The 24,879-nt window shown below is 42.1% G+C and overlaps 1 protein-coding gene across 7 annotated transcripts in view; it reads left to right on the top strand.

Moving 5' to 3' along the window:
• BLVRA (biliverdin reductase A) overlaps positions 1-12,083 on the top strand; it is a 50,679-nt gene extending 38,596 nt beyond the window's left edge. For all 7 annotated transcript variants that reach the window (XM_047096957.1, XM_047096962.1, XM_047096958.1 and 4 more), the window contains 3 exons: positions 4,030-4,137; positions 6,292-6,463; positions 10,535-12,083. In XM_047096957.1, the coding sequence (XP_046952913.1) occupies positions 4,030-4,137; positions 6,292-6,463; positions 10,535-10,793 (539 nt within the window). In that variant the 3' untranslated portion in view covers positions 10,794-12,083. The remainder of the gene's footprint in view (positions 1-4,029; positions 4,138-6,291; positions 6,464-10,534) is intronic.
• Positions 12,084-24,879: the final 12,796 nt, after the last annotated feature.

Genomic DNA, 24,879 nt, shown 5'->3' with positions numbered 1-24,879 from the left:
AATTGAAGAGGAAAGAACACTTTCGAACTCATTTTACAAGGCCAGCATTACCAAAATACCATGATCCAAGACAAGAACATTAAGAGAAAAGAAAATTACAGGTCAATATCCATAATGGACATAGATGCAGAATCTTCACCAAAATACTAGTGCCAAATTCTAGAACACATTAACAGGATCATACACGAGGATTTAATGATGTTCCTCCCTGGGATGCAAGCATCATTCAGGGTATGTAAATCATTAACATAATGAAGGATAAATATATCATCATCTCCATAGGTGCAGAAAAAGTATTTGGCAATTCTTTTATGATAAAAAAAAATCTGAACAAATTAGGTTTAGATGGGATGTTTCTCAGTATAATAAAATATTGAAAAGCCTACAGCTAACCTCATACTTCGTGGTGAAGCACTGAAAGCTTTTCCTCCAAGATCAGGAACAAGACAAGGATGCCCACTCTTACCACTGTGTTCTGTTTAATGTAGTACTGGAAGTCATAGAGCAAGTAGGCAAGAAAGAGAAATAAAAGGCATCCAAATCAGAAAGAAAAAGTAAAATTGTCTCTGCAGATGACATGCTCTTATATGCAGAATACCCTAAAGACTCCACCAAAAAACTGTTCGAACTAATAAGCAAGTAAAGTTGCAGATACAAAATTAGCGTGCAGAAATCATTTGTGTTTCTATATACTAACAAATTATCTGAAAGTGAAATAAGAAAGCAATCCCATTTGTAGTACCATTAAAAACAATAAAATACTTAGGAATAAATTTAACCAAGGAGGTGAAAGACATGTACACTGAAAACTGTAAGACATTGATGAAAGGGATTAATGAAGATCCAGCAATTGCACTAATAGATATTTACCCCAAGAATACAAAAATACGAATTCAAAGGGATACATGTACCCCGAATGTTTATAGCAGCAGCATCTACAATACCCAAATTATGGAAATGACCCAAAGGTTCTTTGACTGATGAATGGATAAAGAAAATGTGGTATATTTATATACAATGGAATATTACTCAGCCATAAAAAAGATAAATCTTGCAAAAAAGGACGTGGATGGAGCTAGAGAGGTTTATGCTAAGTGAAATAAGTCAGTCAGAAAAAGACAAATACCATATAATTCCATTCATATGTGGAATTTAAGAAACAAAACGAATGATCATAGGGGAAAAAAAGAGAAAGAGAGGTAAACCAAACACACACTTTTAGCTATAGAGAACAAACACATGGTTACCAGAGGAGAAGTGGGGGTGGGGTGGGAATGGGTTAAATAGGTATTGAGGATTAAGGAGTGTACTTGTAATTGAGCACCATGTGTTATATGTTAAGTGTTGAATTACTAAATTGTACACCTGAAACATACAGTATAATGAAACTAACAATACACTGTATGTTAACTAACTGAAATTTAAATAAAAAATTTTTAAAAACAGATTGAAGAAGACACAACTAATTGGAAAGGTACCTCATGTTCTTGGATTGGAAGGATAGATATTTTTAAAGTTCATACTTTGTAAAGCAATCTATAGATCCAGTGCAATCCCTAGCAAAATTCCAATGGCATTATTTTTACAGAAATAGTAAAACCATTTTGAAATTTGTGTGAAACCATAAGAGACCCTCAATACCAAAAACAATCTTGAGAATGAACAATAAATCTGGAAGCATCACACTTCCTAAATTACAATTTATGATATAAAGGTATAGGAATCAAAACAGTGTGGCACTGGCATAAAATCAGGCACATAGACCAGTGGAACAGTATAGAGAGCTCAAACATAAACCCATGCATACGTGGTTAACTAATATTTGGCAAGGGCACCAAGAACATACAGTGGGAAAATGGTAGTCTCTTCAATCAGTGGTGTTAGGAAAACTGGATATGCACATGTAAAAGAATGAAACTGGACTCCTGTCTTACATCAGTCACAGAAATTGTCTTGAAATGTATCAGAGACATATGAAATCATAAGAAAAAGAGACTTATCTGATACTGTAAAACTCCTAAAAGAAAACATAGGGGGAAAATCCTTGACTTTGTTTTTAGCAGTGTTAGCTTGGATAAGACACCAACTTCACAGGCAAAGAAAGCTAAAATAAACATAAACACATCAAACTAAAGAGCTTCTACACAGTAAAGGAAATATTCAGTAAACTGAAATGGCAACCTATAGAATGGGAAAAAATATTTGCAAACTATATATGTCATAAGGGGTTAATATCTAAAATATAAAGAACTCACACAGCTAATAGGGGAAAAGCAAACAATCCAATTAGAAAATTGGCAGAGGAATTTAAGAGACACATTTCCAAAGAAGATATACAAACAGGTATGTCAACAGATGTATGAAGAGGAGTTCACGGTCACTAATCATCAGGCATACCAAAACCACAATGAGATATCACCTCACACCTATTATGGTAGCTATTTTCAAACAATGAGGTAACAAATGTTGATAAGGATGTGGGGAAAAAGGAACTCTGATGTACTCTTGGTTGGAATGTAAACTGGCATATCCAAAATGGAAAACAGTATGATGGGTCTTCAAAAAATTAAAAACAGAACTGTCAGATGATCGATGATCCAGAAACCTACTCCTGGGTATATATCTGAAGGAATTGAAATCAGTGCATTGAAGGGATAACTGCACACCCATGTTCATTGTAGCATTATTCACAATAACCAAGACATGGAAGCAACCCAAATACCCATCAACAGATGAATGTTAAAAAAAAAAAAAGGTGTGATACATATATAAACTGGAATATTATTCAGCAGTGGGAAAGGAGGTTATTCTGCCATTTGCAACAACACAGATAAACCTTGAGCACATTATGCTAAGTGCGATAAGTCAGAGAAAGACAAGTACTATATGATTATCACTATTTGTGGAATCTAGAAAGTCAAACCTATAAAAAAAAATAGCCAGTGAAATGGTAATTACCACCAGGGAATAGGATGTGTGAGGGGTAAGATTCATAATGTTTAAGGGCACAAACTTGTAACAAGTAGTAAATAAGCCAGAGAGATATAAAAATAAATAAATAAAAATAAAAGGGAAATACTGAACAAAACATATTTGAACAAAAGAGCTTTCTTGTACTTTAAGTTTTTCCTGAGTTTTGTTTTGTTTTGTGTACCTAGAGAGGTTGGTAATATGGAAGGAATATATATATATATATATTTTTTTTTTCAACGTTTATTTATTTTTGGGACAGAGAGAGACAGAGCATGAACGGGGGAGGGGCAGAGAGAGAGGGAGACACAGAATCAGAAACAGGCTCCAGGCTCCGAGCCATCAGCCCAGAGCCTGACGCGGGGCTCGAACTCACGGACCGCGAGATCGTGACCTGGCTGAAGTCGGACGCCTAACCGACTGCGCCACCCAGGCGCCCCTGGAAGGAATATATATTAAAAAAAAAAAAAAAGTCATGTGGGATTAGTTGAAAATAAAGAACTATTGAAGAAGGGGAACCAGTTCTGGTATTTTATGAATCTTCTAACCTAGATAAGAAAAAGCCACCAGAGCAAAAAATTTTAACAGCTTTCTTTTATAATCCAAAATTTTAGTTACGAATATTAATTATCCACCCTCCAACCTGGGTAATTTGAAAAAGTCACTTGGTTCTTCCAGTTTTTGAAATAAAGAGTCTAATTTTAGCTTCTCTTTAGTCCTCAAAATTCCTTTTCTTCTCCTTGTTTCTTAGATTTTTATGCTGCACTGCCCCATTCTGGCTAGAAGAGAAGTTAGCACTCAGCTCAGATACTTCCCAGATCTCATCTTGCCTTTGGGGCAGGTAGATATCATGTTGCTTTCTTAGACTTTCATTTCTGTTGTAAGTTGAGAACTGACATCACCTCCAGGTGGGGTGTGTAAGGGTATAGTGGTACCCCAGGTGGTTCTGCAGTCGCTGTGTCCTTCTGTGCTGGTAGAAGACAGACCTAGACTCTGGGATGCACATCTATACATGACTGATGATGACTGCCTTTTTTACTCCCATTTTTGTCATGACAGGAAAGGTCTTGCATGAGGAGCATGTTGAACTCTTGATGGAGGAGTTTGCATTCCTGAAAAAAGAAGTGGTGGGAAAAGACCTGCTAAAAGGGTCTCTCCTCTTTACAGGTCAGTTTGAGGTGGGATCACAGGTCATGTGTAACTGGTGAGGCCAGAAAGCTAACTAGGTTCTTTCCTAGTTCTCTAGGATGTTAATTTGGATTCATTTTTTCTAAAGACTGTCTGACTGAAGGCCAATTTAATATAATCTTCCCATGCTTCCACAAACAATAAAAATAGCCATTTTTTTTTTCTTTCCTCAAATGAGATTTAAGTGCTTGGTGGACCTTAGGTAAAAGTATGTTAGAAATCTTAAGCTTACAAATGCTTCTGTCCCAACCTTTTAGATAGAATTTTCCTCATTAAATCTTAACAAATTGGAGACTATTTTTCCACAGGAGGTTGAACATGGACTCAGGTTCTTGGAGAGGAGAATATTTTTGTTCTCTTTGCAGAGTAAACAATATCTATAGCCCCTTTCTTCCTCCAACACGTTACAAGGACATGGGCAGCCCCCAGAATATTTGGTCTATACTATATTTGATTATTTGCTCTATGTTGGTCATTATTTGAGGAGCTCCATTAGCAATAGGATATGAGCATCCTGGAGCCTCCTGCTCTTTGGATGGCCTTCTTATCTGGCTATATCCTAGAGTATTTGGAACCTTTCCTGAAGGCTTTCCTTATAGAAGCAAAACCCTGACATGGTCAGGCATTGCTCAGTGGTAAAACCATTTATCTCCTCATGAATTTTCAGAAAATAACAGTGAAACCTCTTTTTAAAATCCACCTTCATCTTTTAAAATAATGATAGAGTTGTAACAATAATAACCATGAACTTGTACAAGGAACTGTGCCACGTATGTGACATGTATTAATTAGTTCATGTTAATTCATATATGATAATCCTATAAAGTGAGTATTTATACCCCCATTATACACACAGAGAAAAGGAAGCTCAGAGAGGTGAATAGCTTCACAAAGTTGTCAAAAACAGCTTTGTGGCAGAGCCAGATTGGAGCTCAGGCCTCTGACTTCATGGCTCAAACATTTGATGGCTGCTCTGTCCTCTCCAAAAAGCCCAAGAGCAGACAGTAACCAGCTGAGAGGGAGAAACCTTTCTTTTGTAACTTTGATATTTAGGTCCTAGTGACTTCAAACCATGTTGTCTATGAAACTTATAAATTTTTTTGCTTTTATTTATAGCTTGTTCTCTTTTTTATTTTTTTAAAAAAATTTTTTTTATAACATTTATTTATTTTTGAGACAGAGACAGAACATGAATGGGGGAGGGGCAGAGAGAGGGAGACACAGAATCGGAAGCAGGCTCCAGGCTCTGAGCTGTCAGCCCAGAGCCCGACGCGGGGCTCGAACTCACGGACCGTGAGATCGTGACGTGAGCTGAAGTCGGACGCTCAACCGACTGAGCCACCCAGGCGCCCCTGTTCTCTTTTTTAAAACATAGTCATAATATGAATTCTTTTCAAGTCAGTATCAAATTTGTAAGGAATTAGTTTATAAACAACGTAACAGGTTACATAGCCTTTTAAGTTTGGGTTATGTTTAAAATTGGGGCTGGAGAGAGTCGGGAGCAATATCTTAACCACACATATTGCTCACACAGATATTTTTTTTAATGTACTTTTGTGTAGGAGATTATGAAGACTAAGGAAACACTTAACACTGTATCAGTTTTTTTTTTATATTGACATAGTTTATAGGTATTGCTGTTTTCTTCATAGCTATCATGGTGCCTTCACCCTATTGTCATTTACCCTATTGTTAGTTATATGGTATTTATAGGAATATAGGCTTGGGGGCCTAAAATACCTTGATCCTTTTTCTTTTATAAGACTTCTTTAAATCACTAACTGAAGAGGGTATGTATGTATGTGTGTGTATGTTTACTATATGTAAACCACATGTGCATAGTAGAAGCCTGAAATATTTTTATTATCCTATGGGCTAGATGGACTGCTGTTTCCAATAAAATGTTTTATTTTCCTAAGAAAATTGAATCAAGTAAACAAGAAAAAAGAGAAGTGCTTTTATGAAGTTTTCATTCAGGCACCTAAATATCAGTAGTCATCTTGCATATCATGCTGTAAGGCAAGGTTGCTTTGTCTTGAGGACCTAGCCACACACCTGCCCACTTGCTCCCTCAGCTCTCCAGCTATCAGTCCTTAACTTCCCACTTCCCATGGTATTTGTGATTCCCCACAGCTGGCCCATTGGAAGAAGAGCGGTTTGGCTTCCCTGCGTTCAGTGGCATTTCTCGCCTGACCTGGCTGGTCTCCCTCTTTGGGGAACTTTCTCTTATATCCGCCACTTTGGAAGAGCGAAAGGAAGATCAACATATGAAAATGACTGTGTGCTTAGAGACAGAGAACAAACGGTAGGTTGTGAGAATCTGTGAGGGGGAAACTTGAGGACATTGTCATATGTTCACAAAGGTGAATCTAGACAGAGCCCAGAGGGCCTAGACCCCCAACCCCAACTCCAGAAGGACTGTCTGCTTTTGTAGACACAGTAGGTGCTGGGATTTCACTTATGTTGGCCTTATTCATCCTCACAGCAGCCTTGGAAGGTAAATAAGACGAACATGATCCCCTTTGCCAAGTACATAGAGGCTTACGGAATTTGAGCAGGTTGCCTAAGCCACACAAGTGAGCAAGATCAGATGAAGTAACAGAAATCCAGTTTACCCCTGAGACCTGAATTTTTTCCAACATTTTATTATGAATGTTTCAGACATATGGTAAAGTTGGAAGAATTTTGCAGTGAACACCCATACAACTACTACCTAGATCTTGCCATTGACATTTTATCCTGCTTGCTTATCACGTGTCCAAATATCCATCCCTCATTGTGACTACAATTTAAGGTTCTGTTTCTCAGCTTTATCTTATTCTGTCATACTATTCCCAAAGTGTTCTGATTCTTTATTTTTTATACCAAGTCTTTTAAAACAAAAGCATATTCATAATTCTCCTTGAAAAGCACTTGGGCTCTATAAAATATTTAAAATAACAAGTGTTTTGGAGTGTTTCTAAATGTGCTTCCAGCTGGTGGGGCTCTTGGTAGTAAAAGAAACAGACCATTGGGTATTTACAAAAAGAGAAAAGTATTTGGGTTCCTGAATGAAGCCTGATCTTTGTCCATTTTGAGGAGTTTCCTCTTTGCTGGGGAAAGGCAGAGGTCACAGATGAAGGAAGATAAAGAATGCGGAACCTGCAAGGGCTGCATTTGGAGTAATAGCACTAGCGGACCCTGACCTTGTAAGTGTAAGAATTGCAGCTATGGTCTGACCATCCCCACAGACAGGTGCTGTCCCCAGTAGCCAGAGCTAAACATAGCTCAGGGTGCTTCTGGAGCACAGAAAAGGGGAATGTCGAGAGGTCAGGTCATGCTTCTCAGAGGAAAATGTGCTCTTCTCAGTCCTTGACAGGAAATAAGATGTGAGGGAAGCAGAGACTAACTCATTATTGCAAAGGCGGGGCAGGCATCAGATGAGAGGTTGGGACAGATGGCAAACAACATATTATAATAAGTTGTTAATTACATATAATACTTTCTACTTCACAGATTGTACTTTTACTGTCACACCACCACAATAGCATAGGTGAAGCTGTATATTTATTAGTCATGTCCACTGATTAGGAAATTGAAACAGAGGAAACATCCTTGATGTTTGGCATTTCCTCAGACTTTTAAGACTCCATGTTCTATGGAAGGATATGAAAAATTTTCTTAGGTAGATCAGAACCTTTGGAATATCTCAAATTTCTTTTTATTCCCTTTTTAAAAAAAATATTATTTGTTTTATTATTTATTTTATTTGAGAGAGAGGGATAGAGAGCGCGAGCAGGGTAGAGGGGCAGAGGGAGAGAGAGAAGATCCCAAGCAGGCTCCATACTCTGCCTGGAGCCTGATGTGGGGTTCAATCCCACAACTTTGGGATCATGACCTGAGCTGAAATCAAGAGTCAGATGCTCAACTGATAGAGCCACCCAGGTGCCCCTGTCTCAAATTTATTTGTATCCAACGTTAAAGCAGTGAATAAACAGCATTAATGTTCATCTTTGTTATCAAATTCTGGAATGTTTTAAAGCGTGTACCATGTGCTTTTAAAACTAGCCATGAGCTGAAACTAATACAGTTATAATGTCACCTACCTCAGTTAAGTAAAACAAAACTAGCCATGGAGATTAATGTTTTAGAAGTGAGACCAACTTTTTGATGATAGAGTTTGTAATAATTTATTTTTAAAAATTGGAGTCATAATCAAAAATTTTTAAATGATAGATTGAACACCTTAGTTTTACTAGTTTACTAATCTAACTACTATCTTTTAGACTCTGTCTGACCTGAATATGAATTTTTTATGTATCGGCTATCATTGATTTATACATGAATCATCTTATCATTTTAAATTTTTTTTTTCAACGTTTATTTATTTTTTTGGGGACAGAGAGAGACAGAGCATGAACGGGGGAGGGGCAGAGAGAGAGGGAGATACAGAATCAGAAACAGGCTCCAGGCTCCGAGCCATCAGCCCAGAGCCTGATGCGGGGCTCAAACTCACGGACTGCGAGATCGTGACCTAGCTGAAGTCGGACGCTTAACCGACTGCGCCACCCAGGCGCCCCTCATCTTATCATTTTAATGACTTCCAGAATAGACGACTTGGTGAAATGTAGCTCTTCAAAGCAAATAAGTCCCTGCTTGGTTTACGTGCTGCTTAGTATAGTGTCCTCTGTGACAGAGAAAGGCCATCTTATCCTGTAAATGCAGTTATGGCTTCTGACTGTGCTTGGGAAGAATGCTTGGGATCTGTGGGCTTCTTTCTCTCTCTCCCCCAAAACTTGACTCAGTCTGCAGGCCTGAGTTTCAGCTTTCAACTATAAGTAGATGTCTTTCTAGGGTTGTTAACTGCACATTAGGAGCCTGTGCCAGTTGTTTCCAGAGACAATTTTTTAAGTTATAGCTACCTTCAAACAATAGAGTAGAATAGAGCAGAACCATAACTGGGAATGGGGAAGAGGCTGGCGGGGGGGGGGGGGGGGGAGGTGGTGGGAAGCATGATTTTGAGAGGTCACAATAAAAGGACTAGCCAGACAGGGATTATTACTTGAATTCCTGTTGTGGAAGTGCTGGTGTTAGAGACTGTTTACTGAGTGCTTACTGTGTGCCAGGCACGGGCCTAGCCCTTTAACAAGGATTTTCTCATAGAATCTTTATGCGAACTCTCTAAGTGGGAATTATTATGATCACCTGGGAAACTGAGGTTCAGCACTGTTAAGAAACTTGCTAAAGGCACAGAACTAAGTGTTGTGTGAGAATCACACTTAGGCAGCCTGTCTCCTGTCCCCAGATTGTGACACCTTCTCCCCAAAACTTCATGGGAAGGGCACAAGAAAGGAAGGTCTTAGAAACCACATCAGGTCTTGTCTTTCCCTTGTTGCAGTCTTCACCTGCCAGTGACGTAGGTGTCATTGTCTTAGAGCCCAAGGTCATCCAAATAACCCTAGTGCAGCTTCATTCTCAAGCCTGTGTTCTTTCCACCTTACCAACAGTTTTCACACTTTGTAAAAATAAACAATACTTTTTTAATCGAAATGTCATGTGGATAGTCAATGTATAGAAGAGTTACACATTTCAGCTCTCCTGTCAAAGACAGCTGGTAGGAGTGTGGTCCCTGCCTGCTCATCCTTAAGAGCCTGGGGAGAGCAGTTAGAAGTCACCACCTCCACCGGGTTTGCAGATGCAGGCTGAAACTCGGGATATGGATGTGGTTAAACACCTCCCTGTGGAAGGGGAGACCTAAGAAGCTTTTTGTTGGTAGTCTATGCCCAAGTTGACAAATGCAAATATTTGCAAATGAAAGTTCTCGCAGAGAGAAAGAGTGGAGGAGGGGTCTGTGAATTTAAAACTTGTGTTTTGGGTTGGGATGTCTGGAGCTAAGTGTTGTCCAAGCCCAGAACGTGTGTGGACAAGGTCCCATCCTCAGCCCTACTCTATTCAGTTGACAGTAAAGTGCCAACAGTCAGTATGCACACACCGGATAATGTATGGAAGTGTTTAATCACTATATTGTATGCCTGAAACTAATATATCGTACACTGTTAAGTAACTGGAATTAAAATAAAAACTTTTTAAAAAAGTTACAGATAAGACAGTCACAAGAAAAAACAAACTGATGTTCACACAAAATCATTGAGTGAATTCCCTTGCCTGATGGCAAAATTAAATGAAGGACTGTTTGGCCCTGAAGTTGGAAACAATCACCCAAGGCCTCTGGGAGGCTGGTAGAGGTCAAGATGCCACCTGAGCCACTACATTGAGCAGCAGCTTCAGGGAAGATAGGTACAATATGCAGACCTGTTACCAGGTTCTCACGGGCTAGCAAACATCCACCTGCACTCTCTTGTAATCTCTAACATTTATGATTCTTTTGTCTTTGCAGTCCGCTCACATGGATTGAAGAGAAAGGACCTGGTCTAAAACGAAACAGACATTTAAGCTTCCATTTTAAATCTGGGTCCCTGGAGAATATGCCAAATGTAGGAGTCAATAAGAATATTTTCCTGAAAGATCAAAACATATTTGTCCAGAAACTCTTGGGCCAGTTCTCTGAAAAGGAACTGGCTGCTGAAAAGAAACGCATCCTGCACTGCCTGTGGCTTGCAGAAGAAATCCAGAAATACTGCTACTCAAAGAAGTAAGAGAAAGAAACATGCGGCACATCTAAGATGGGACCATAGTTTGCTTTTTATGAAGAGTTGACCTCTATCTCTGTTCTTACAATTAAACATATCTTGGGCAAACAGGATTTGCTTACTGTCCCGAGCTGTGTTGGGAGTGATATTTGGGAGTTGGGACACATGTAATAGGGATGAGAGAACTAACCTTGGTAGAGCTGAGCCAAGTGCTTCATATGCCTGATGTAATTTACTCTTCCCAACAGCCCTATCAGATGGGTATTACCAGGTTTGTTTTCATTAGTGTATTGGAAAATTTTATTTGAAGTCACCCAGATAGTAAATACGAGAACCAGCCTTTAAATCTTTCTCATGCACTGAGCCACTGCAAAATAGCCTCTTCCCTGCTTTAAGGAGTTATGTTTCACCCAACAAACTGTCACTGGGCGAGTATGCTAGGTGCTAAGGATTCTAAAAATGAATAAGACATAGCCGCTTTCCTCGCTAACCTTGTCGAAAGCAAACCAGTCATACAAACTGGTCACTGTAATGTAATAGGTCCAGTAAAAGAGATATGCCCCTGGTCATCTGGAGGAAGGTTTGGGGAAAACCTACAAACCAAATCTTCATAACTAGGTTAGTTGTGTACAGGTGAGAGGAGGGCTTTTCTTGGCAGAGTGCTGACATGACCAAAGAGAAGGAAGTGAGAAACAAGCTGGTGAGTACCCTGGGAACAGTGTTGCTAGAGCATTGTGTCTGGAGGAGGGAGTCCCAGAGATTAAATCTGTGGGGTCCCTATAAGCCAGATCAAGGAGCTAGGGTCTTATTTCTTAGGCACTGAAGGCTCTTATTTAACAGGGGAGTGGCATGGTCAGTTTTCTAGTTTAGAAATGAAAACTTCCAGGAGGAAATGAGACTTGAGACCAAGGAGGAGGCATCCCGTTAAGAGCCAACAAATGTGTTCATACTTGCAGCCCTTGGCTTATCTAGACTCACTGCTTCTGTTGAGACACAGCTGACTTGAGGCAGAGCTGATTCCCAGGAATCTTCCCTTTCATTTCATTGGTTGTCCTGTTGCATTTTCTTTGAAGCTTGTGTTAGATTTCTTGCCTTTGTGAATGTCTCCCTCTTGCTTTTTGCCTACTACCTTCCCATTGTGAGGTTTAGGAGCTGGGAAGTCATTGGTGTCAGCACTCTATTTTCTACCTCGATTTCCATGATTCTGTCACCATATACCTCAAGGTAGAACCAAAACTCCTTAAGGTTGTTCCTTTATTTGCCATGTAAAACAGTTTAATAAATATTGGTCAGTTAGTTCTCTTGTTTTATTATTCACATCAAATATCCTTTGTGGCCAGGAAATATTGTATCTATTTTTGTGTGTTGTACAGCATCTAGCATGAGGCAAATATGTGATTAGAATGTAGTGCAATGGCGTCTCCCATTTGGGCCTGATAACTCTGCTATTTCAAAAATATTGGCCATATTTGGTATTAGAGGTGGGGGTGGGTGTCAAAACCAGAGCTGGATAGTAAAGTGGTATAAACTGGTTTTATTTAATTAAGACTTGTGATAGATGAAAACAGATCTCAGTGTAGAACCAGGCTCAATTCCAAATTGTATTTTCAGTGGATGGAAAATTACTAAGAGGAAACATGGGGAGGGAATTCTGTCTAAACCAACTTGATAAGGTTCTTGCTGAAGGCAGGCCAGTGTACTCAAATACCAGGGGTGGGGGACAAGGGATTTGATCAGATATTGAGGGTAGGGATTCTCATGGAACTGACTTAAGAGTTTTGCTAAATTGGGTGATGCAAAGACAGACGTGGAAATCCAAAGTTTGAGGCCTAGTTTGAGAAGAGGGTTCAGAGGAGCCTGACTAAAAGTTTGGTCAAAGTCTTTGTCATGGGTTATGTGATTACTAATTGATGACTACTCATCTTAAGCTTGTTTTGTGTGTGGTCAAGAGATTAAAATGAAAACATCCATTAGTTTTACTAATTGGTAAGAATTGCAGAAGGAGGGGCGCCTGGGTGGCGCAGTCGGTTAAGCGTCCGACTTCAGCCAGGTCACAATCTCGCGGTCCGGGAGTTCGAGCCCCGCGTCGGGCTCTGGGCTGATGGCTCAGAGCCTGGAGCCTGTTTCTGATTCTGTGTCTCCCTCTCTCTCTGCCTCTCCCCCCGTTCATGCTCTGTCTCTCTCTGTCCCAAAAATAAAAAAAAAAATAAAAATAAAAAAAAGTTGAAAAAAAAGAATTGCAGAAGGAGAAGGAAAAGATGGGAGAAAATAGAATCTGGAGAGATGGAGCAGGAGTCCTTCTTCCTCTGCTATTTACAACTGCCCTCATCATCCTTTGGGGCTACTGGAGCCATTCTGGCCCCAGCCTACTGCAGCATTTCCCAAATACTCCTTCCTCTGAAACCCCACCCCCACCCCCACCCCCAATCTATCACTGTCTTCCAGAGCTTCACTGAAGTTAAGCCACAAGTATCCCCTGCCATTTGTTTACCCAAAATATGGTGACCTTTGTTTTTTCCCTTGACTTTCATGGAAGGCTTAGTGAGAAAAGAGGGATTTGAGGTCTGAGATTTCAGAACAAATTAGGCTTTTAGTCCAACTAGAAGAAAAAAGCCCTTTATCCCACTGTACTAATGCTTTGATCCCTCTCTGCTCCTCACCCACTTCTGTGGTAGGAGCAACCTGCCTTTAGTGATAAAGCTGAAAAAGAAACTAAGCAGCAAAGCCCAACCTCCCTCTAGGTGCACCTGAATTCTCCATTTGTCCATGTGGTAGGTGACAGGGGTAGGCTCTTCCTCTGTAGTGGGGTGGCTTGAAGCTTTGAAAGAAAGTTACTCTAAGAGCAGAGTAGCAAACCTATTTGGCTTTGGATCCCAGCTACATTTCCCAATCTTTGTCATAATAAAACTGGTACTTTTTTAAAAAACTTAGTCTGTCTCCTATGTTTATAGCTGAATTGGTCCCCAGAATTGGGAAGGAGAAAAAGGAATGCACCTTGCTGGCACCTTAAATCCCAACAATAGATTCTCTCCTTAGGGTTTACTGCCTGAAGGAATCAAGTGGAAAAAAAAAGAGGGTGGGGAGGAAACATTTTAGTCAATGGCTCTATCGTTCCTCAAGAGAGGGCTTCTGTTGGGGAAATTCCTTGCTAAGCCAGTCCATAAGTAGTGGTGGTGTTGGAGATGGAGGGGGATTGACTGTAATAAAAGGAGAAGCTTTGGGAACCTAGGTTGATGGGTTGAAGGGGAAAAAAATAGACACTTCTCTCTGCAAAAGTAATTAATAGGATTTAATGGGAAAGAAGGTAATTAAGAGGTCTAGGATAATGAAGCCTTTGATACTCAAAATGTGTGCTGACCAGTAGCCTTGGCTTTGGCATGGCCTAAAAACTTGTTAGAAATGCAAATTCTGAGGCCCACCTTAGACCTACTGAACCAGAATCTGCATTTTAGATTGCATGGTGATTCCTGTGCATATCAAAGTTTCTTGGAGCTTGTGGACTAGTAAGGAAGAAAAGTGTTACCCATAATGTTAAAGCACAGCTATGAAGAATGCTAAAGGAGGATTTTTTTTTTTTCTTCTTTCTTTTCAACGTTTTTATTTATTTTTGGGACAGAGAGAGACAGAGCATGAACGGGGGGAGAGGCAGAGAGAGAGGGAGACACAGAATCGGAAACAGGCTCCAGGCTCTGAGCCATCAGCCCAGAGCCCGACGCGGGGCTCGAACTCCCGGACCGCGAGATCGTGACCTGGCTGAAGTCGGATGCTTAACCGACTGCGCCACCCAGGCGCCCCAAAAGGAGGATTTTAAAATCTTGTTCTAGGGAGAGTTTTTCTAGTCAAGAATTTAGGAAAACCTTCCCTAAAGAATGCATTGAAATCTGAACGTTGAGAAAGACTTTTGGCAGGTGTAGGCAGACAAGGATGTGGAGAACATTTCAGGTGGAAGGAATAGCACATGCAAAACCCTTATGTCCAGCTATGCCTGAGGCCAGCAATACCCCTGGATGTTACAGGTGTGGGCACCTTAAATTCCCTCTTGTTAATTCCATTTGGCTTTTCTAAACCTACCTTTTTTTTTTTTTTTTAAGTTGTGAAATGAGAATGGGCTACTAACATTGGAGAGTCTCTTTTACTGACTTCAAAAAAGTATATTACTATTTATTAAACAAGCAATATCCGGGGCTGATGCTAAGAGGCTTACATACCTTATTCCATTTACTTTTTATAATTCCTATAAAAGGCCATATGCAGTAAGCACTTTTCCTTCATCTTTTTTTTTTAACACATGAGGCTCAGAATTTAAGCTGCATGGCTGAGTTCCTTTACCTAAGTCAATGCAAAGTGCAGCCTACATGTTAGGTCCTGTGGCCCAGTCCCTATTTGTGTAGTTTTATGGGTAACACAGCATGCTCATTTATTTATGTATTGTGTATTAATGCTATCATGCTACAAAGGCAGAGTTGAGTAGTTGTGACAGAGACCGTATGGCCCACAAAGCCTAAAATATTTATAGTCTGGCCCCTTAGAGAAAACATTTGCCAGTCCCTGTTCTAGGTGGGAGCTCAGGTCTCTCTGAGGAAAGGACTAGGGTACAGTAGTCCAATTCTGTGGAACCTGGAATTATGAATAATTCCCCTTTGCTTAGACAACAGCTACAGAAGAAGAGGCTTCAATGTTTTTCCATAGAGAGTTATGTTACCAGTGGGTTTCTCCAGAGTTGCATACAATCATAAATGCTCAATTGGCCTTGGCTCTCTATCAGTGACTCACTGTGTTCTGAGATACTGTAGAAATGCTCTACATTTGTTGGAAGTCTTTGAGAGCCTAGAGGCTTCGGGAATTGGTTTGCTGAGGACTTGGGATAGGGAAGGACATGTCAGAGCACTGTACACTGAGTCTAGAGTCCAAGCACAATATCAGTCCTTGTTGGACACCCAGAGTCTTCATTTGGAATCAAAGGAGTCATTGTCCTGGCAACCTGAGGATGCCCATGAGCAAAGACTATATACTGGGGATGGACAGAGTAAGGGGAATGGCTGAAGTCTGAGTTCCTTTGCACAGTCCTGGAGTCTGTAGGTCCTGAGCTTTATCCTGGGACCTTAAAGGGCCACTACCTTCCTCTCAGTCACATAAAAGTGCTGATTTTGTTTGGGGATCTTCATGCCTGTGGCTCCAGTGCTAGTGCTGGACATCAGGGAAGAGGCAGCCTCCAGTGTCAGTGGTGTCCACTGAGTTTTGCTGGAGAAACTGGACCAGGGAAAGGTCATTCAGAGGTCATTCTGGATACAACAGGAATCTCCCATTACTAGCAGCTATCTCCACAGATTAAGCTGGTCAAAATCTAGATGGAGTGTTCCACGGTCTTTCTATTTCTTCGTTCAGTAACTGTCCCAAGCACTCACCTTGTGTTTGGGGATCTGGTGGGCCTAAGTGCAAGGCTTACAATGACAAAGTGGTCCCTGCCTGCCAGGTATTTACATTTTGGAGGGGGAGATGAACAAAGGTATGAAAGACATGTGGGGAAAAAAAAAGCCAGAAATATAATTGTGAAAAGAATGAGTGTGATGTGAGGACAGGTTGGGGAGTCACTGGAGTATATGAAAGGCTGCACTGAGGTGACATTTACTGGAGCCAGAATGACAAAAGGAATCCACACTGCACATGTCTGCAGTGTGTCAGGGAGAAGATATTGCTGGTGCAGAGAATAGGAGACAAAATTGTGTTTGTCCGTTAGAAACATTAAAAAGGTGGAAAATGTGCCTGTAGGATCCTGGAAGGGGAGAGGCAGGGAGAAGGCAGATCATAGACCAGATGCTGGGACCTATTAGACCGTTAGTTATCCATTCCTCTCTGACAGCATTATTCGAATACTTTGAATCTTAAAACTACAAATATTTAATAGCTCACATTTTTCTGGGAGAAAATCCAGGCACAGCATAGCTGTGTGATACTGCCTCAAAGTCTCTATGAAGCCAGGGCTGTGGTCTCAACGGAGACTGAACAGGGTGATATTTTACTCCCAAGCTCACTGATATGGGCAATATCAGAATATCAGAATTCAGTTTGAACTGAGAGCATATTTCAATCTTTTCACCAGGGAACGTATATCTTTCTCTCCTATATAGAGGTCTCATAGGGTAGCCCCTAAGTTAAGTATTTGATCTCCCCATTTCCAGGGTTCATGGAGAGACAGAGGGAGCAAATGAGGACAGAAAGCAGAGAGTTAGACACACACAGAGAGAGACAGAGAGAGTAGAGATACAGAAAGAAGGGAGGAGAGAGAAAGGGCAGGAGGGAGACAGCGGAGTAGAGAGACAGAGAGAGATGGAACAAACACAGGACAAAGTAAAAAGAAAGTGACAGAATTTTTGTCATGAAGTCTTGAAACTGATCTCCCATCACTCCAACTGGGTTTCACTGGTTAGAAGGCAGTCACTAACAGTGTAGTGGTTTTACAAGGAGTGAAGTTTCTTGACTGGACATGCATCACTGTCTGCATCCCCTGGGAAAGTCCAGGAGAGTATGTTGAGCAGGCATACCCCAGAAGCGAGAACAGTGGCCAGTTCCAAAATGGCTGTAAGTGATGAACGTCCAGCCTCACTCATTATTAGAAAAGTGAACATAGGACAATGGATTTGTCCACCAAACCAGCAAAAACATTTCACCAAACTCCTGAAACTAGACCCCTTTTTGGGCATTAGAGCTAAGGGCACTTATGTTTCAGTAGTGAGAGGGACCTCAACTCTCTTACCGGAGGGTGATTGTTGCCATGATTTCAGTTGCCATCAGCTTTGATTATGGTGAGAGGTTCTGCTTTTAGAAACCAAAGACAGTGATTAGAAATTTGCACAAAGAATTCATGTAGGCATTTGTGACCTGTGCTTGACTCTAAGAGCCTTCAATGGGACACCTCTTTCTCAGACAGAGAGGATCCATTTCCCCTGGAAGCAGGACCATGATACAACCATTTAAAATGATGGTGTCAGACAGAATGTCTCACACCATTGTCAAAACACTTTAATGGACGATGACCTAGTAAGTGATCTGTTAAGACTTTCTTTTTTCTTTTTTTAATTTAAATGTTAGTTAGGAGGTGCCTAAATTGCTCAGTTGGATAAGCATCCGACTTCAGCTCAGGTCATGATCTCACAGTTTGTGGGTTCGAGCCCCAAATTGGGCTCTGTGCTGACAGCTCAGAGCCTGGATCCTGCTTCTGATTCTGTGTATCTCTCTCTCTCTCTCTCTCTCTCTCTTTCTCTCTCTCTCTGTGCCCCTCTCCCACTCATATTCTGTCTCTCTCTCTCTCTCTCTCAAAAATAAATACACATTTAAAAATTTTTCTTAAATAAAAAAAAGTTAGTTAACATGTTTTCAGAAGTAGAATTCAGTGATTCATTACTTACATATAACACCCAGTGCTCATCACAAGTGCCCTCCTTAATAACCATCACTCATCTAGCTCATCTCTCACCCACCTCTGTCCATCAATCTGCAGTTTGTTCTCTATCATTAAGTGTCTCCCTTTCTTCTCCTCCCCACCTTCCCATATGTTAAATTCCATGTATGAGTGAAATCATATGATATTTGTCTTTCTCAGATGACTCATTTCGCTTAGCATAATACATTCTAGTTTCATCCACGTGTTGCAAATGGCAAGACTCCATGCTTTTTGATGGCTGAGTAATATTCTCATCAAGATAAAAAGCATTTGCACAGTGAAGGAAACAATCAACAAAACTCAAAGCAGCCTGCAGAATGGGAGAAAATATTTGCAAGCGACATATCTGATAAAGGGTTAGGATCCAAAATCTAGACACGACTTATCAAACTCAACACCCAAAATTCAAACAGCCCAGTTATGAAATGCGCAGAAGATATGAATAGACACTTTTCCAAAGAAGACTTCCAGATGGCAAACAGACACATGGAAAGATGCTCAACATCACTCATCATTAGGAAATGCAAAGCAAAACCATGATGAGATTCCACCTCACACCTGTTAGAATGGCTAAAATTAACAACAGAAAAGACATCAGTTGTTGGTGAGGATATGGAGAAAGGGGAACACTCTTGCGCTGCAGGTTGGAATGCAAACTCATGCAGCCACTTAGGTATGGTTTACTTAAGGAAAATGTTAGAGAGTATTCCTTCTATGGTTACTTGTTGTTCTCATTTCTGTGTACTATTTAGGGCACTGTCATCAGGTGAAGATTATTCTTTATGATGATTAGAGTAAAAAAGGTTGACAACCAATATAAATGGATATTTAAAGATATGGACTTGAATTTACCCTGTTAAAATGAAAACAATACAATAACAAAAACAAAAACAGTTTACTCAACCAAATAACCTAATTCACATTGAGATTCCACTCTGAAAATAATGTTCATATGTAGAAAAATAACCTAGGCTGTGATTGCCTTCAAATGCCAGGATTTTTATTTTCTTCCTTATCCTTATTTTGTCTTTCTAAATAGCACATCAAGCTACTGGAAAATGTAACATGGTTTGTAAGCTGCTCAGAGTTTGGATTCAGGATCCACAAGATAGTGTGTGCCAGGGTTAGGCAAGGACCTTAGGCAAGGACCATCTCCTCCTGCAGTTCCATCCTGGTCATGGAAATGTTGTGGTGAAATGCTGGCTTCCAGGCTGAGATATTCCCTGTTGTCCACCTGGACAAATCTATTCTTTTCTCAGACCTCGATGGCAGGTCCACTTAGCGTCATAGTCCAGGCTAGGATTAGGAAAAGGACCCAGGAAGCACTGGGAGTTGAACTACCAGCAGCACAGTGGTCTCCAAGGTGGGCTGGGTTGAGGGCGCATGGTCTGATACCAGTCAGGCTTAAGGTTTGAATTCCAGAGCCACAGGATTGTGTGGACCAGGGTTAGACAAAGTCTTGGGATCCCCTCCAGCAGCTCTATTCCAGCCATGGAAATGTCATGGCAATATTCTGGCTTCCACACTGAGATATTCCCCGTTGGCCACTGGGACAACATCTATTCTTTTCCCAAACCTCCATGTGGGCCCCCGTAGGACCAGAGCACTGCCAAATGTTCAGGTTAGGTCCCAGGAGGCACCAGGGCCTAAAAGCTCAGTAGTGCAGTGGTCTCCCCAGAACACTGAGTTGAAGGCACATGGTAGGGTGCGGGTCAGGCTTAATCTTTGGGTTCCAGGGCAGGTCTTATCCATGGCAAAGCTTAGATTTGCCTTCATGATGCCCTGTGAGCAGTTCCTTCCCTGCTTTGGAATTTGCATAGCGATTTTCCAAATCCCATGTTGAATATTCTTGCACTGTTTGTGGGCCCCAAAACTGTTCTGCTCTTAGACCAAGGAATTGTACCCCCATCATGAAAGAGCATTGGCTAGTGTTATGGTTAGGTCCTGGAAGTTTTCAGGTACAGAACCATACTAGTCCAGTGATCTCCCAGAAGGGCATATTTGAGTGCGACTATTAGTGTGCTGGACAGGCACAGGATTTGGGTGCAGTGGATGGCCCCATTATGTGTTCCATGCTTAGCACTTTGCCCCACTTTCAGGCTTTAGAAAACCCATGGTCAACTCCAGTGTTACTCGCTGAGTATTTCAACACCCATCATGTGGTCCAAATCTGTTCTTTTGGTAAAAGGTGGGCCCTCAGAAGCAGAGCCATGGCTAAGGTTAAGGATGGCTCCCTGGAAGTGCCAGAGACACAAACAACAACAAGGTGGTCATCTGCCTTGAAGGCTGAGTTGAGGGTGCATGGTTGGGTACATGTCAACTTTTGGGTTTAAATACAGGAGCCAGAAGATTTGTGGGCCAAAGTTATGTAAGGTCTCGGCATCATCTCATGCAGATCCACCCCTCCTTTGGAAATGTCATGGTGAAATTCTGACTTTCACCCTGAGATGTTCCCTATTGGTCATTGAACCTAAATCTGTTCTTTTTGCACATGTCCATGTTGGGCTCCCTTATGGCCAGAGCCTTGGCTGGGATTATCATAAGGTCCCTGGAGGCTCCAGGGGCTGAAACCCCAACAGCACAGGGTTCTCCCTGGGGGACTGTGGTGAGGGCGCATGTCAGGGTGTGAGTCAGGTTTTGCCTTTGTGTTCAAGGACCAGCCCAAGGTATGTGCCAAGCTTAGCTTTGGCCTCAGGATCCCCCTTGGGAATCTCCATCCCTGTTTTGCAAATGGTCTGATGAGTTTACAAGTTCCATGCTGAATAATCTTGCACTGGTTATGGGCACCAAATCTATTTTCTATTCTCAGACCTACAGATTGGTCCCCCATAGGGAAAGAGCCTTGGCTAGGGTCAGGGTTAGGTCCAGGAAACTTCAGGGACAGAACCTACACCAATACAGGGATTCCCCAGGAGGGGTGAGTAAGTGCACCTGTTAGGGTGTGTAACAATAATAGGCTTTGGGTGCAGTGAACAGCCAATTGTGTGTTCCAGGCTTAGATTTAGGCACTGGATCCCCTTTGAAGCTCCATTCAGGGCCTGGAAATCCCAAGGTCAAATTCAGCATACCTCACTCAATATTTCAGCACCCATCATGAGTCCCAAGTCTGTTCTTTTTTCAGACCTAGGACGTGATCCCTCGCAGAAGCAGAGACATGGCTAGGGTTAGGGTTGGCTCACAGGAAGTGCTAGGGGCACAACCACCAACAGTGCCTTGAATTTGCTGGAGGGCTGAGTTGAGTGCTCAAGGGAGGCTGTGGGTCAGGCTTAGTCTTCGGGTTCAAGGGCCAGCCTATGATGTGGGCCAAGCTCAGGTCGGGCTTCAGGATCCCCCTTGTGCAGCTCCATCCTTACTTTGGATATGACATGGTGATTTCACAACATCCATGCTGAATAATCTGCATCTGTTATGGGCTCCATATCCATTCCTTTCAGACCTGCAAATTTGGCCCCCATAAGTAAAGATCCTTGGCTAGGGTCAGGGTTAGGTCCCAGGAGGTTTCAGGGACAGAACTGATACCAGTGCACAGATCTCCCTGGAAGGCTGAATTGACCATGCCTGATAGAGTGCGTGAGAGGCATGAGGATTGGGTGCATCGGACAGCCAATTTTGAATGCCAGGCTCAGCATTTTTTGTAAACATAACCCAATTCTTGTCCTTAATGAAGAACTCTTGCCTTAGGTATATCAAGTTTAATGACATTATTTATTATCCATCAAGATCTTCTCGGGGTCTATACAAATTCAGTCTTTCAGAGTACTATCTCTGGCTTGGAGATGTCCAATGTGGATCAGCCCTTGTGACTGTGGGATAGGTTGAGCCAAATGAACCCTGACCTTCTGGTTTCAGGACTACTTAGACATGTAGAGCCATAGGGCCTTGGCAGTGGTCCACCCGAGACCAGTTTGTTTGGAGGCTGGACCAGACAGTATTAGAAGGGAGCTGGCCTCCTTGCTGCACCTAGGGGACATGAAGAAACACATCTCCATGCCATATTGGTTTCACTCCCATTGTGGAAATATTGAATGCCCTTTGGTCATGGCTGTAGCCATTCCATCACCCTTACTGTGTCTCTGACTCTGCCTTCATTCATGCTTAGGAGCCATGGAGCTGGCACACACTCAGTGGGCTCCTAGGGATGGATGTTGTGTTCTCACTGTTCCGTGCTCAGTGACAGCCATCAGCATCGTATATACCAAATGAGAATAGCCCTCCTATTCATGAGCTTGGTGCTTGGCTGTTTGTAGCAAGGGGTGGGGGGAGTGTAGACAGCTTGACCCATTGCTCTGCCTGATTGAGGTTTCTTCCCCCTGAAAGGCAGACAGTTCACACAAGAGCAGTAGCTGGTGAGCTGGTGAGCTCCAGAAGCTGGTGAGCCCAGAAACTTCCCTTGACAGGAAGTGGGCACCAATGCCTCTCTCCACACTTTGGAGCCACATCTGGGGCACCTCCCAGCTAAAACACTGTCAGAGCTCACTCCAGTCAATGATGGAGAAAGCAAGAAAGGCAGACCAAGTCCCAGGGCTCTCTAGGTCCTTCTGAAGGAAGAAGTCAGGCCTGGTGCCAACACAGCTCCCAAATGGAGATTCTAGGGAGCATATTTCCCTAAGACCTCTGGTGTTTCTTCTTCTTCCCACAGCCATGTTACCAGAGCTCTTGCTGGGCACTCACTTTTCCATAGAATTCCCCTTCCAATCTTTGAAGAGTTCTGGTTTTCCTTATTCAACTTCACACATCTTTGCTCCTTCTCTAAAAACAAGGTTCTTCCCACAATCCATTCAGAGTCAATGTCTCCAGGTCCTATCCTCTGCCTTCCACCTGGGAGTCTGGTCCAGTCCTTGTGACTGGTGGAGAGATTTTGCCACAGGGCTCCTATTCAAAAGCCTTGTGACTGGCTTTCAGAAGGATACAGCCATTCAGGGCATTTTTAGCAGCCAAGCAAAGGATGTTTCATATGTAGACTGGGCCAGAGGTCTGGCCAGGGAGCTGGTATCTTTCTGGGCTGAGGGCAAATGAAACAAGACATCTTCTTTCCAAGTGTATCCCCATTCCCACTGGAAGTGTTCAGCTTTGGCTCTCCTTGCATTTCCTTTTCCTTTCTGTATTTTGATAATTTTTTCTCCCTTAGGAGCCATGGGGCCATCACTCACTCAGCTGGCACTACTGGGTAGGCTGCAAACTCCCACTATGCTCCTGTGCTAAGTGAGAGCTATCAGGCTTTGTTCTACCAAAGGAAAGAAAGCCTTTACTCTCTTGGTGCTTGGTGGTTGGCCTGCTGTGCTATGTAAGGTAAAGGGGAGCCAGCTTGCCTGACTGACCTGGACGATTGAGTTTTCTTCATTCTGAGAAGCAGAAAGTTAGCACAGGGGCAACATGAATGGGAGGGGGTCAGCACTAGAAGAGCCCTTGCCAGGATGGAGGGAACCAGATCCTTGTTCCAGAATCCTGAGCAAGAGCCAGCAGAACCCAACAGCTACAGCTCAAACACTGCTGCCTCACTCAACTGATTGAAAAAGGGGGAGGGATACCCAAAGCCATAATTCACTGGTTCCTATGGAAAAAAATGCAGGCTTCTGGCTGACAGGGCTCCCAGATGTAGTCCTTCAGAGGCTTCTTTTGTCCTAAGCCCACAGGCATTTCTTATTCCAGATATAACTTGGTTGAGAGGAGACTGCACTGGGTACTTCATTCTCAACATTCTCCAAATCTCATGCGTGATGAAGAACTCTCGCAGTCTGTGTCTCCATCTCCACCACTTAACCCTTTTTGTGAAGAAACATTCTGCATATAATTTATTCAGAGCCAGTTTCTCAGAGCAATGTCCTCTTGTTTCAGCTTGGGAATTTGGTGGTGTCTTTGTGATGTTGATATAGGTATTGCTTTGGGTCCTTCTTAATTTCATTTTATAATTATGTGGCCACCCCAAACCTAAGGTGTGTAAAGATGCCCACGGAGAATCCTTGAGGGTAGTTTAAGCCAGTGTTTAGGGGAGGATCCTGCATCCTGGGTGGGACAAGAGGAAGGGATGTTAGAGATATCTCCTTCCTCAATTAGACCTGTGCCCATTTGAATGGAGAACTTTGGCCTTGTAGTCATTCCTCTCCCATTGCTGCTTTTCTAACTTGCTCTCTGTTCACACAGAAAGACAATGTGGCTGTCTATACCCAGCCATGTTCCAAGGATTGGAAGTCAGTTTCAGTCAGTTCCTGAGCCAGTGAAGGACTCTCAGAGTCTGATGTCTCGGAGAACAACTGACCCTCATGTCCTCAAACTCTTCTTGCTTAGCGGGCTATTATAGGAATAGTGAATAACTGCTCTTCTTTTGAATCAAGGGATTCCCTGGAATCCTTTCAGAGCCAGTGTCTCAGAGTCATATCTTTTCCTATTAAGCAGGGAGTCTGGAACAATTTTGGTGAGTGTGCAATAGGTTTGGTCACAGGGGCTTTGGGAGTTGTGTTTCAGAATTTGTAGACATCGCCAGGCCTAGAGCATTTGCAGGTGCCCACTGGAAAATGCTTGTGTGTAGGCTAAGCCAGAGGTTTTAGGAAGGGAACCATCCTACTATCTGCATCAAGACTTAATTAAGAAATATATCTCCTTTGCAGATGGATGCTATTCTCTTTGGAGATGAAGAACTTTGGCACTGCTTGT

The sequence above is a fragment of the Lynx rufus genome, unplaced genomic scaffold (assembly GCF_022079265.1).
Source record: "Lynx rufus isolate CCGP_SWC_20201006 ecotype Redwood Valley unplaced genomic scaffold, mLynRuf1.p SCAF_4, whole genome shotgun sequence".
NCBI classification, from domain to species: Eukaryota; Metazoa; Chordata; class Mammalia; order Carnivora; family Felidae; genus Lynx; species Lynx rufus.
This window is presented reverse-complemented; position numbering and strand designations above follow the sequence as displayed.